General features: G+C 45.8%; 1 protein-coding gene across 4 annotated transcripts in view; it reads left to right on the top strand.

The window, feature by feature from the left end:
* Positions 1–12,355, top strand: part of Galm (galactose mutarotase) — a 51,742-nt gene that overhangs the window by 10,774 nt on the left and 28,613 nt on the right. For 3 of the 4 annotated variants that reach the window (XR_005505502.2, NM_001007704.1, XM_063261826.1), the window contains exons 3-4: positions 5,018–5,224; positions 10,629–10,710. Coding sequence is in view for 2 of the 4 variants with exons in the window: in NM_001007704.1 (NP_001007705.1) it covers positions 5,018–5,224; positions 10,629–10,710 (289 nt within the window). In the remaining 2 variants the exon portion in view is untranslated. The remainder of the gene's footprint in view (positions 1–5,017; positions 5,225–10,628; positions 10,711–12,355) is intronic. The other variant, XR_005505503.2, reaches the window with a different exon arrangement.

Below are 12,355 nucleotides of genomic sequence, written 5' to 3'. Positions count from 1 at the left end.
TGTGCATGGGTGTCTAAGGGAGGCCAGAGAGGGTATCAGGTTCCTGGATCTACAGTGACAGGTAGTTGTGGGTACTAGAAACCCGACTCAGCTTCTTTGCAAGAGCAGCCAGCACCCTTAACTGCTGAGCCAGCTCTCTAGTCCGGGCATCACCAGTTTTATGTGGTTGTGGGGGCTGAACCCAGAGCTTCCTGCCTGCTAGGTATACACTCAGCCATCTGAGGCACATCCCCTAAAACCCTGCCTCAGTACATTTCATATTGGTACAGCTGAGTACACTCAGCAGGTTAAAACAAGGGTCTAAATTAGCCCACATTTCTAGAGGCCGGAAGTTCAAGGGCAGGACCTCTGGTCAGGGCCTCCGGTTTTGTTTCAGATATGCCCTCTGTTTTATCCTAAGGTGGAGAAGGTATCTTAGAATCATTGTGCCAGCTCAGGTCTTTTCTTCCCCTATTACAAAACCACCCTGGAGGCGGGAGCTGCACTAACTATCACAACCTTATCCAATCCTGTCAGATGCTCTGCCTCAAATACTCCTACATGCATTTGAGAACCAAGTTTCCAACAGATGAAACCTTTCAGTGGCACATTCCAGTGTTGGCAATGTCCTTTAGTGGTTCGAGTCCCCGCTGTGCACCTGCAAGGCTTAGGGCCTGGATTACTCCGGCTCCCGATGGCCCCTCACATAACGCAGGAGCCCAGATGTGAGCAGTGTGCTGAAGGAAGTGGGTGGGAGCAACAGGGAGGGGTTGGTGGGATTCGAACTCCTGAAAAGCAGATAAGGTCTGTCCATCTGTGGATGTTCAAGAGATGACTGTGAAGGGGAAGACGTGGCTGCCCTGGAACCGCTGAAGTTTGGGGCAGGATGTTTACTACAGTAGCACAGCAGCAGCGTTGGACGTGATACTTGTTCACTCGACTCGAGTGCAACAATAAATGAATAATTTAGTTCGGAGTTACTGTGCTTTTTCTATTTATAGCAGCACTTTTTTAAAAAAGATGAAAATCAAGTCCTGACAGGACTAGAAATCGTACAAGAAAGACTAAAGATATGAAATTTCTGAACAATTGGAAACTCTGGGTCAGGAAACTTGTTCTGTGGATAGGACTTGCACTTAGGTAAGGATAATTAAAAAAAAAAAAATCTTTCCACTGTGCCCTTTCCGTGAAGGTCAAAAATCTAGGTGGCAAGGCAGTAGCATTTTATTTGAAACATTTAATTGTTAAAATTTTCCATTTGGTGACTTTTTCTTCCTTTTTTTTTCCCTTTGATATTTTTTCTTAAGGTTACCCATATAACAGGCTTCTTTAGTGCTTTAAATTTTTTTTATTTATTAGTGTATTGTGTGTATCTGTATATATCTTTGTGTGTGTGTTCATGTGTTCATGTGCATGTCTGTCTGTGCACATCTCTCTGTATGATTGTGTGTGCTCTCATGTACGCATGTGCACACCTCTGTGTGTGTGTGTGTGTGTGTGTGTGTGTGTGTGTGTGTGTGTGCTGTGCATGTGGAGTTCATAGGTCAACTTTGAGAAATCCATTCTGATTCTGCTGTGGGTTCTAGGAGCGGACCTCAGGTTATGCTGTTGCCCACAGAGCCATCTTATAATGCAAATGCTGTTGCCCACAAAGCTGGCTGGCCACCCCTGTATGTATGTCTGTGCCCTGCGTGCCTGGAAAAGGGCATCAGATCACCCAGGACCGGAATTACAGATGGTTGTGAGCCAAGATGTGGGTGCCGAGAATTGAACCTGGATCCTCTGCATGAGCAACAAGTGCTCTTAACCACTGAGCCAACTCTCCAGCCCCTAGATCTTTCTGTCTTTGGATGCTTTGAAACTTTACCATTTCTGGCAGTTAATTAGGATATCATCCATCTAATCTCAGTGAATTTGTTCTCAATGTGGTGTCTTTCACTGTGGGGAACTCAGAGGCCTTCACCATTGCTGGTCTCCCCTTCCTGTCAAATGCACTTTGCGTGAGAGCAGACCCTGCTGGGAGTTGAGTAGACCACACCTAGCCTCATGGGCTGTTCCTCTGGTCTAACGAGACAGTTTAGCTTCAACTGTTCTGTGACAAAAATGGAGATCTGGCCAGTTAAAGTCATATATGCCAGGAGGAAAGAGGGGGAGGCAGTAAAGAGATTACGAGTTGGAGGCCAGTTTAAATTCAACCCACAGCCTACATCCGTTCCTTTTAGAGAAGGATCTTTAGGCTGCCACGGTGGTTCAGTGGTTAAGAGAACTTGCTGCAGCTGCCAGGATAGTGGTCGCACCTTTGATCCAAACACTCAGGAGGCAGAGGCAGGCAGCTCTTCGTGAGTGTGAGGGCCAGCCTGGTCTACAGAGAGTTCAAGACAGCCAGGGCTAAAAGGAGCAGCCCTGTCTTAAAATAAATAAATAAATAAATAAATAAATAAATAAATAAATAAATAAATAAATAAATACTTGCTCTTTCGATCTCTGTCCCCACCATTACGTAAGGTGGCTCATGGCTGCCTTTAACTCCAGCTCCAGGAACTCTGACTCCCTCTTCTTACCTCTACCGGCATGTGTGTATATCCCACACAGATACATACTTTTTTAAAATTAAAATAAAATGTATACATTTAAACAAACATGTTTACTGAAGACAGAATGTGGAGCAGGGTGGGCAGTGTGTGAGAAACATGTTTGATTTCAAGCGAGTTCTGGCTTCACCTCTGTGTAGACCTCGGAGTATCCTAGGCTTCTCTTCTTCCCGCAGTGTCGGGGCTGGAAGCAGGCAGCCTCACTTTGAACTCAGTACTGAGCGAACAAAGCTAGTTGTCGCTGTAAGAAATGACTGGTGCGCAACTGTTGGCCTCCACCTGGTGGGACCAAATATTTAAGGTGACTTATGTAAACTAGACAAACAGCCTAGGAACACTCAGAAAATTCTCTCTCTCTCTCTCTCTCTCTCTCTCTCTCTCTCTCTCTCTCCCTCCCTCCCTCCCTCCCTCTCTCTCTCTCTCTCTCTCTCTCTCTCTCTCTCTCTCTCTCTCTCTCTCTCTCCAGAGACAAAGTCTCTTCATGTGTAGCCCTGGCTGCCCTGGAACTCACTGTGTAGACCAGGCTGTGGGCTGGAGAGATGGGTCAGTGGTTAAGAGCACTGGCTGCTCTTCCAGAGGTCCTGAGTTCAATTCCCAGCAACCACATGGTGGCTCATGACCATCTATACTGGGATCTGATGCTCAGTTGATGCTTGACTGAAGAAAGCAACGGTGTACTCACATTAAAAATAAATCAGGGGGTTGGGGATTTAGCTCAGTGGTAGAGCGCTTGCCTAGCAAGCACAAGGCCCTGGGTCCCCAGCTCCGAAAAAAAAAGAAAAAAGAAAAAAAATCAGTTACTTCTAAAAAAAAAATGACACGGGGCTGGAGAGATGGCTCAGCGGTTAAGAGCATCCGACTACTCTTCCAGAGGTCCTGAGTTCAATTCCCAGCAACCACATGGTGGCTCACAACCATCTGTAAAGAGATCCGATGCCCTCTTCTGGTGTATCTGAAGACAGCTACAGTGTACTTATATATAATAAATGAATAAATCTTTTTTTTTTTTTTTTTTGGTTCTTTTTTTCGGAGCTGGGGACCAAACCCAGGGCCTTGCGCTATGAATAAATCTTTTTAAAAAATGACACTTGTAACAGACTCCCCTTTTATATCTGAGCTTTAGTTCCCTGGTCATTTGGTGCCTCCTGAAAGTCTTCTCTTAGACAGAAAGAGCCCCTGTGAAGTTGCCACCTGGGTGCAGCTAATAATGGGCACTCAGGAAATGTTGCAGTGCCCTTTGCTAGAGGTATGAGCTAGGATCCCTGGCAAAGCCAAGAGGTTCAACTGTGAACCCAGGATTCCCATGTCTGTTTGCAAAAGCCCTTCTAGAGAACGTCACCATAGTTCTTACAGTTCTTTCATGTTTCCTAAAAACAGAAGACCCCTTCAGGATAGCTTTTTCAGTAACTCTACTTTAGGAAAAGGTTGGTGGCCGAAGTGATACTGTGAGCTGGGGACACCCTGGTCCCCAAATCAGAACTCCTGACTTGTGACTTGGAATTCTTCCAAATGGAATAAGTGTGCTGTTTGCTTTAACCCCTGTCCAGGGAGCCTGGTCAACCTCAGAGTACTTAGAATAAATATTTACAGAGGGGTTGGAGTAGAGCTCTGTGGGAGAACATTTGCCTAGCGTGTGCAAGGAACTGGGTTCCAACACCAAAATAATAATAGTAAGAATTAAATGTCTACGTATATTGTTTTTGAAGCTAGTATCTCACGTAGCCCAGGCTGGTCTTGAACTCCTGAAGAGCTGAGCGTGACCTTGGACTCTTGGTCCTCTTGCCTTGGCCTTCCGTGCATTGAGGTTATAGTCACGCATTACCACGCCAGGATTTCTGTGGTTCTAGAACTTGAACGCAGGGTTTTATGCACGCTGGGCAAGCACTCTGCCTACTGAGCTACATTCCTGGCCTCAGGGTTATCTCTAAATATTACAAGTAGGTTTTGATGTCTTATATTTGTCAGAGCGAAACTCCGGGATTAAAATACACATCAAAGCCAGGCAGTGGTGGTTCACACATTTAATCACAGCACTCCCGAGATATGGACAGGTGGATCTCTGAATTCAAGGCCAGCCTGGTCTACGGAGTGAGTTCCAGGGCAGCCAGGGCTACAGAGAGAAACCCTGTATCAAAAAAAAAAAAAAAAAAAAAAAAAGAAAAGAAAAGAAAAAAGAAAAAATGGAAATAAATAAAAAACAAAATCAAAGGAAAAACAAAACAAAGGGAAACAGACACATAAATATAAAGTTAGGAGAAGAAAATACAGGAAGTGCAAGTCGATGAAGAGGAAACAGTTTTCTCTTCATTTATAAAACCGTTTTAGATGGGTTGAAGCCTTTATTTCTTCACCACCAGCCCCCTTTCCAGACATGGCTCTTTAAATATTGAAATGTGTCATTTGATGGGGACCACTGTGACTAAGCTTCTCTAAACATCTCTCCCCAGGTCCTCTGGACTCCTCAGGTGCTGTCCAACGGCGTCCAGTTCTCTCGAGTCAGTCCAGATGGTGAGGAAGGCTACCCTGGAGAGTTGAAAGTCTGGGTGACATATACCCTGGATGGCGGAGAGCTTGTAGTCAACTACAGAGCCCAGGCCAGCCAGACCACTCCAGTTAATCTCACCAACCATTCTTATTTTAACCTAGCAGGCCAGGTAAGTGGACTTCCTCCTTCTCTCCTGCTGTAGCCAGAGTGTGGAGGGGTGACCGAGGGGTGTGACTGGGGGGACCAGCCCATGTCGAAGATGAACTTAATGCCCTTGGTGATCAAAAGGGCCCAGCAGAGCATCTGACCTTAAAGAGATGCTCAGTAAAACCAAAGTCATAGAGGAAGAGGGAGTGGGATGTCACCCTGCCAAGGGAGGCAGCCATCTCCCTGGGAGGCCGACACACGACACGTGTTTTCACAAATTCTCCTCCATCTTGTTGCACATTTGCTCTCCTTGCTCTTCTGCTCCCCCGGAATTACTCCCATGTCGGAAATGAGCTTGTTTGCCTCAACCCCTCTAAAAAATGCTGCAGGTAGTGTGTGCGTCTGGCCGTGTGGCCCCGCAGCCTCTCCCAGGACTTCTGCTGTCAGCCCTGTCCGGTGTGGTAGGTGCATGGACAGGGCCCTGGGCGTGCATTTAGAGCACCTGACGTGGTCTCAGTCTCACAACAGTGGCTAACGTTGTGGGCAGCGCTTTATGAGGTTGTTGGTGAAAACATTGAAACCATCCTGGCAGCAGGGCTCTTAACAACATCTGAGAGTTGTGTAGAGCCATCGATAGTCCCTTCCCTCGGTAGCAGCCCTCTGCAAGCCGAGTCATGCCCTCCTAGTTGTTTAACCTGATAAAGAGGCTGTCCCACGGTTCAGTGGAATGTGGAGCCAAACTGCAGCTTCTGTCTCTGTGACTTCCTCCTCACCTCAAGAACTCAGCTTCTCTAATCACGTCAATCACGCTGGCACGGTTTCCTACAAGCTGGTGGCTATGACCAGCTGGCGTTGGCTTCCATTCTCACCTTTACTGGGTTTTGCTGCTGATTTGCTGCTGGTAGCTTCTGGAAGTAGCAGGTAACTGGTTCTTACGGAATCTCCAAAGTTCAGAATAACAAGCATGACTTTTTCTCACCTTTGTTTTTCATCAACCAATTCTTGGTTGGTTGTTGGTTGGTTGGTTGGTTGGTTAGTTGGTTAGTTGGTTGGTTGGTGGTTGGTTGGTTGGTTGTTGGTTGGTTGGTTGGTTGGTTGATTGGTTGTTGGTTGTTTGGTTGTTTGGTTAGTTAGTTGGTTGCTTGGTTAGTTGGTTGGATGGTTGGTTGGATGATTGGTTGTTGGTTGTTTGGTTGTTTGGTTAGTTAGTTGGTTGCTTGGTTAGTTGGTTGGATGGTTGATTGGTTGTTGGTTGTTTGGTTGTTTGGTTAGTTAGTTGGTTGTTTGGTTAGTTGGTTGGATGGTTGGTTGGTTGGTTGTTGCTTGGTTAGTTGGTTGTTGGTTGGTTGGTTGGTTGATTGGTTGTTGGTTGTTTGGTTGTTTGGTTAGTTAGTTGGTTGCTTGGTTAGTTGGTTGGATGGTTGGTTGGATGATTGGTTGTTGGTTGTTTGGTTGTTTGGTTAGTTAGTTGGTTGCTTGGTTAGTTGGTTGGATGGTTGATTGGTTTTTGGTTGTTTGGTTGTTTGGTTAGTTAGTTGGTTGTTTGGTTAGTTGGTTGGATGGTTGGTTGGTTGGATGATTGGTTGGTTGGTTGGTTAGTTGGTTGGTTGTTGCTTGGTTAGTTGGTTGTTGGTTGGTTGGTTGGTTGATTGGTTGTTGGTTGTTTGGTTGTTTGGTTAGTTAGTTGGTTGCTTGGTTAGTTGGTTGGATGGTTGGTTGGTTGGTTGATTGGTTGTTGGTTGGTTGGTTGTTTGGTTAGTTAGTTGGTTGTTTGGTTAGTTGGTTGGATGGTTAGTTGGTTGGATGGTTGGTTGGTTGGTTGTTTTCAGGAGGGTCTCATTTCATAGTCCAGGCTGGTCTGGAACTCACAGCCATCTTCCTGCCTCAGTTCCTGAAATGCTGGGATGACAAGTGTGAGCTGCTGTGCCCATCTTCTAAATTTAATAAATAGAACTTTCTATTGATTTATTATTTCTGTTTTCAGTGTTGGGTCCTCACTCAAGTGAGGGTGGGGAATCGTGTTTCTCAAAGAATGGAAAAGGTATGAAGGCTGCAGGTGGTTTGGCTTTTATCTTTCTGTCCTAGCCCGTGCCCACTGCAAAACTAGGGCACATGTTTTCTATTGAGACTTTACCTCAAGAGCCATGGTAACACATCAGGGAGGGCTTGAGGTGGAAAGCAAGCCGCATGGTTCTGGTGTGACTTGATAGATGTGCCATCAAGGACCCATTTGTACATTTTCCTTCTGTCTTAGTTACTTTTTATTACTGTGAAAAGACACCATGACCAAGGCAACTTGTAGAAGAAAGAGTTTGTTGAGGGCAGTTTCAGATGGTGAGTCCGTGACCATCATGACAGGGAGCATGGCAGCAGGCATGTGGGTGTGGCTCTGACCCACCAGTGTGAAGCTGAGGGAGAGAACTAACTGGGAATGGTGGCTTTGGAAGCCTCAAAGCCCACCTCCAGCAATAAATAACACCTCCTCCAACAAGGCCGCACCTCCTAATCCTTCCCAAACAGTTCTACCAACTCGGAACTGAGCATACAGATATATGTGTCTATGAGGGCCATTCTCATTTAAAGCACCACCCCTTCCTTCGTGGTTGGGATTTTCTCTTCAGACTTGTTTCCCTGTAGCCACAGAATGGCTGCTATAGCTCCAGAAGTCTCATCCGAGTATACAAATCTCTTTCCTTGCGTATCTATACTATTCCTTTTCCAAGGACAAATGGGACACTTTCTAGAAGCACCACAGGCTTTGTTTCACTTTCAAATCAGCCAAAGGTGTGACCCATGCTCTACCTAACCCAACTGCCAGCAAGGAGATTACTACAGAACGGTTGTCTTTAGAGGCTGGCGAGGGTTCTTCTTCCCTGAACATATATGAACTCGCCGACATTAGTCAGCAAGTCTGATTTCTTCCAGGGGAAAGGGAGGTGAGGAAGAGGAGTCGCTGTGACTCTTAGGTAGAAATCTCTTCTCTATTACCTCCTGCAAGAGTCGTTAGGAGCTGAATTAGGCAGTAGTCATGTCGACGCACGGGAAGGTCTTCTAGGCCTATGCTACTCATAATGGGCAAAGTGTGCAAATGCTATAGTTACAACCAGCCACAGTCAAGGGAAATTACCAGAAAAACAAAACAAAACAAACCACCTGAATTCAGAGCCCAGTCTCAAGGTCTGTGTAGTAACCAGTGTTTCGTGACAAGTTTTCGTCAGCCTGGGAAGGAAGTGAATCTGACGGTTATCTCCGACCAGCCTAGACCACTGCATTTTCCAGACGCAGAAAAGGTGCTTCCTTCTCTTCAGTGAAGAAATGTCTGGGCTGTTCAGAGGGCAGGCTCCCGAGACACACCGCTGCTCCTCACCCTTCTTAGTACCTCAGACACCTCCATCTATTTGGTGTGTGGCTTTCATGTTGGTTTTCTTCCTGCCTCGGTGCTTAAAAAAATTTTTTCGAAAGAAAAAAAAGAAAGAAAAACCAGTGAAGGAAATCCCTGAGCAGCTCTGCTCCCGTTGTGAAAGCCGTGGGAATAAGGCACCTGCTCATCTACGGGAGAGTTGTATAAAGTCAGACGACGCCTGACGCAAAGGACCGAGTCACTGATCCGGTGACTTGGGCACATTCAAGAGCACTGTGTTGTGAAGTAGATGGAATCTACGGAAGGGTGTCTACTGAGGGACGGCATTTATGTGAAGTTCCACAACAGAAGAAATCAGTCTATAGCTATAGAAACCAAAACTGTATTCTGGTTATAAATGGGTATTGATCTCTTTTGGAGAGTTGGGAGGCGTGCTTCTGGAAAAGGAGAGCAAAGATCTGGACATGGGCTGGGCCGCGGAGTGAAGACTCAGGCTCAGAGGCCGTGAAGGAGGCAGTGCGCTTGGCTCTGTGCTTTGGGACTCTTCTGCGCTGCAGATAGACCCTGTTGCTCCTGATCTAGTGCCTCTGACGCTTCTTACCCAACCGTCCGTGCTCATTCACAGCAGAGCCTCTGGCTAGTGTAATGAAATCCATTTCTGCTGTGTTTAGACACAGATCCCAAGTCTCGGAACTTTGGCCTCTCTTCTCAGAATGACTCATTTGATCGTGCAGCCTGAGTCTTTTTGGATCAACATCCCACCCAGCTCCTGTTTGCCCCTCTGGGACCTTCAGCAGAACTTGTGCTGAACTTCACTCATGGTTTCTCAGAATTGGCACTAACTGGGGGAGGTGATTCTTGGCGGTAGCGGGGGTGGTTCTGTGCAGGTAGGGCGTTTGACAGCCTCCCTCCAGTGTAGAAGGCAGCAAGCAGCCCTGTTTCCAGACACTGCAGATGTCCCCCTGCAGGACAAAGTCACCCCGGCCAAGAAACCTTGCTTTAGCTGATTTTTGAGCAGTCATAAAAGTGACAGCCCACGCTTGGCTTCTTGTCCCTGTTTTCCACTGTGTGGCTTTAAGATACTGAAAAATAAAAAAAAAAATATTGCTCATATGTTTGCATATTATAAAAGACTTTTTCAATTTACAAACAGCATATCGCCTTAATAACCTGTACCCGTACCTCAGAAGGACCCTGGGAAAAGTGTCTCCCAGGATCTACCAAGACAAGTAAGGTTCCAGAGACTTTGTGATTCCCAGAGGGACACCCATCGAAAGCCAGAACTGGGTCAACCCTGGGCCTTCTGACCACTGACCCAGGCTCCCTAGACCGGTTGGTTCTGCCTCAAAGAACAAGATCTCAGAAGCAGGAACTACGATTCTGACTCCTGTTATGTGATGAGGAATTCATCCTGTGGATAGGAGGGAAGAGTGACAGATAGCTTTCTCTGATGAACCCGAAGTGGTCCCTGGCTATGCAAGATTTATGTGCCCTCCCCCCTTCTTTCTACCTTATATGTGAGAGACTTGCATGCTAAGGTCACTTTTTATGTGTTGAAAATTGTACTTATTTACATGTACATGTATATACACACATGCTTGCCATGGGTCACATATGGAGGTCTGAGGACAACTTATGGGAGCCAATTCTCTCCTTCTGCCCCATGGGTCCTCGGGACAGCCACGACAAGAAGTTCCTTTACCCGCTGAGCCACATCCATCACTCCACAATTATATTTGACAGTTCCTTCCAAACTTGTCAATAGAGATATAGAGGTTCTATCTGCCTTCCTTTAAGTGACCTTATTAATCATAACCATTGGTCAGCCATCAATGCTTGAAGACATTTTTGCAGAAGATATAAAATGAATATGTAAAATAAAACCCAGTAGCTGGTCGTGGTGCAAACTTTTAATCCCAGCACCCAGAAAGCGGGGTCAGGTGGATCTCTGTGGGTTTGAGGCCAGCCTGGTCTACGTGGTGAATTCCAAAACATTCTCAACCCTCACCCCCTAAAATAATAAATACGGAAGCAGTACATCTTCTTTACCTCTTTTCCTACCCAGGGCTCCCCAGATATATATGACCACGAAGTCACCATTGCCGCAGATGCATACTTGCCTGTGGATGAAACTCTGATTCCAACAGGTCAGTGGGTTTAAACTACTGTGTTGTGGAGGACCATGGTTCCCAGCCTCAGAAAGGTTGTTACTTTGTAAACCGTTACCATGTTCACCTTTCCTAGGTAAAGTCCTAGTAAAAGTGGTAGTTCTGTTAACTAATGTATCACATTTATACGAGAAGTTAACGGTAAGGGGAGTTGATGAAAGGTGTGACACAGATATATTAGTTTTTTACTCACTTTGCTGTAAATCTGAAATTCTTTCAAAAATTCAAAGTGAAAAAAATTGTATGAAGATTGGCTTCACTTTTACTGGACAGTGGATCTTGCACTAGGAAAGGTGTGTGCGTGCGTGTGTGCCTGTTTGTTCGTGTGCGTGTATTCTTTAACACAATGGGTTTGTGTTTATTCTTGCAAATTTAAAGGTAAGTATATGGACCTACACACTGAACAGCATTGACAGAGGAATTAGACGGGGCGGAATGGAGGCTGTACACGGGGCCCACGCATTGATCTCAGCACTCAGGGAGACCTCTGTGTTACAGGCCAGCCAGGGCTTCAGCATGAGGTTTCTTCTGTCACTCAACAGCAAACAAACCCAAAACTTAATTGGGGACAGATGCTTAAAGAACTTCCATGTCACCTTGTGGAGTCCACCCATTTCATTTTCTGAACTCAGAAAAATATAACTTTTCATTTTTCTTCTCTCTCCTGCCCCCCTAGACTGGCCAAAGCTTGAACATGGTTTCTCTGGCACTCTGAGCATTCTTTCTCTGAAGCCCCCACCCCCACCTCCAGCCATATGCTGTGTGTCAACCTGCATTATGGGAGGCTTGGGTTTTTTTTTTTTTTTTTCTTATCCTCTTCTTCCTTTTTTAAAATGATTCTATGGGCGTCTGTGTTTGCCTGTATATATGTGTGCTCGGGTGTCAGATTCCCCTGGAGCTGAAGTTACAGACAGTTGTGAGCTGCCATGTGGGTGCTGGGATTTGAACCTGGAATCCCTGGAAGAGCAGTCAGTGCTCTTAACCCCTGAGCCGTCTCTCCAGACCTCTCATCCTCTTCTTCCTGGCAATGGCCAAGATTTACAGCTTGTCTACCCTATTGTTTTTCTCTCAAATTTGAATAACAGTCCCTAAGTTTAAAAAATAATAGCCAGGCAGTCATGGCTAGTGGAGCACACCTTTAATCCCAACACTTAGTAGTCTGAGGCTTCTGTGAGTTCAAGGCCAACCTGATCTACAGAGCAATTTCCGGGACAGCCAAAGTTACACCGAGAAATCCTGTCTCAAAACCAGTATAAATAAATAAATGTAAAAAAAATCGAACGGAATAATTTTGAGAAGTTGAAATAAATAGACTACAATTTTTGACATCTCAGCTTTGAATATTATTCTGGTTGCTAAGCTGGCTTTAACGGCGTTTCTGCCTATCCCGCTAATGTGTCGTCTCCTGATACTTATGTGACTCAGTGGATGAGCAGGAACAAGCTGGCCCATCTTGTCCTAGATGCAGAATCATTGCATTACAGCATTAGAGCAGTGGCTTCTGTTGGTGACTGATAAGGGGGAAGGGAAGCCAAGCGGCTTCACATGGGACACATGTATGTGTCTGCACATCCGAGAGTCATCTTATGCATCCTGCTGGGCTTTAATCTAATGAAAGTCACAC

The sequence above is a fragment of the Rattus norvegicus genome, chromosome 6 (assembly GCF_036323735.1).
Source record: "Rattus norvegicus strain BN/NHsdMcwi chromosome 6, GRCr8, whole genome shotgun sequence".
Taxonomy (NCBI): Eukaryota; Metazoa; Chordata; class Mammalia; order Rodentia; family Muridae; genus Rattus; species Rattus norvegicus.
The sequence above is the reverse complement of the archived record's forward strand: the minus strand, read 5'-3'. Positions and strand labels throughout refer to the sequence as shown.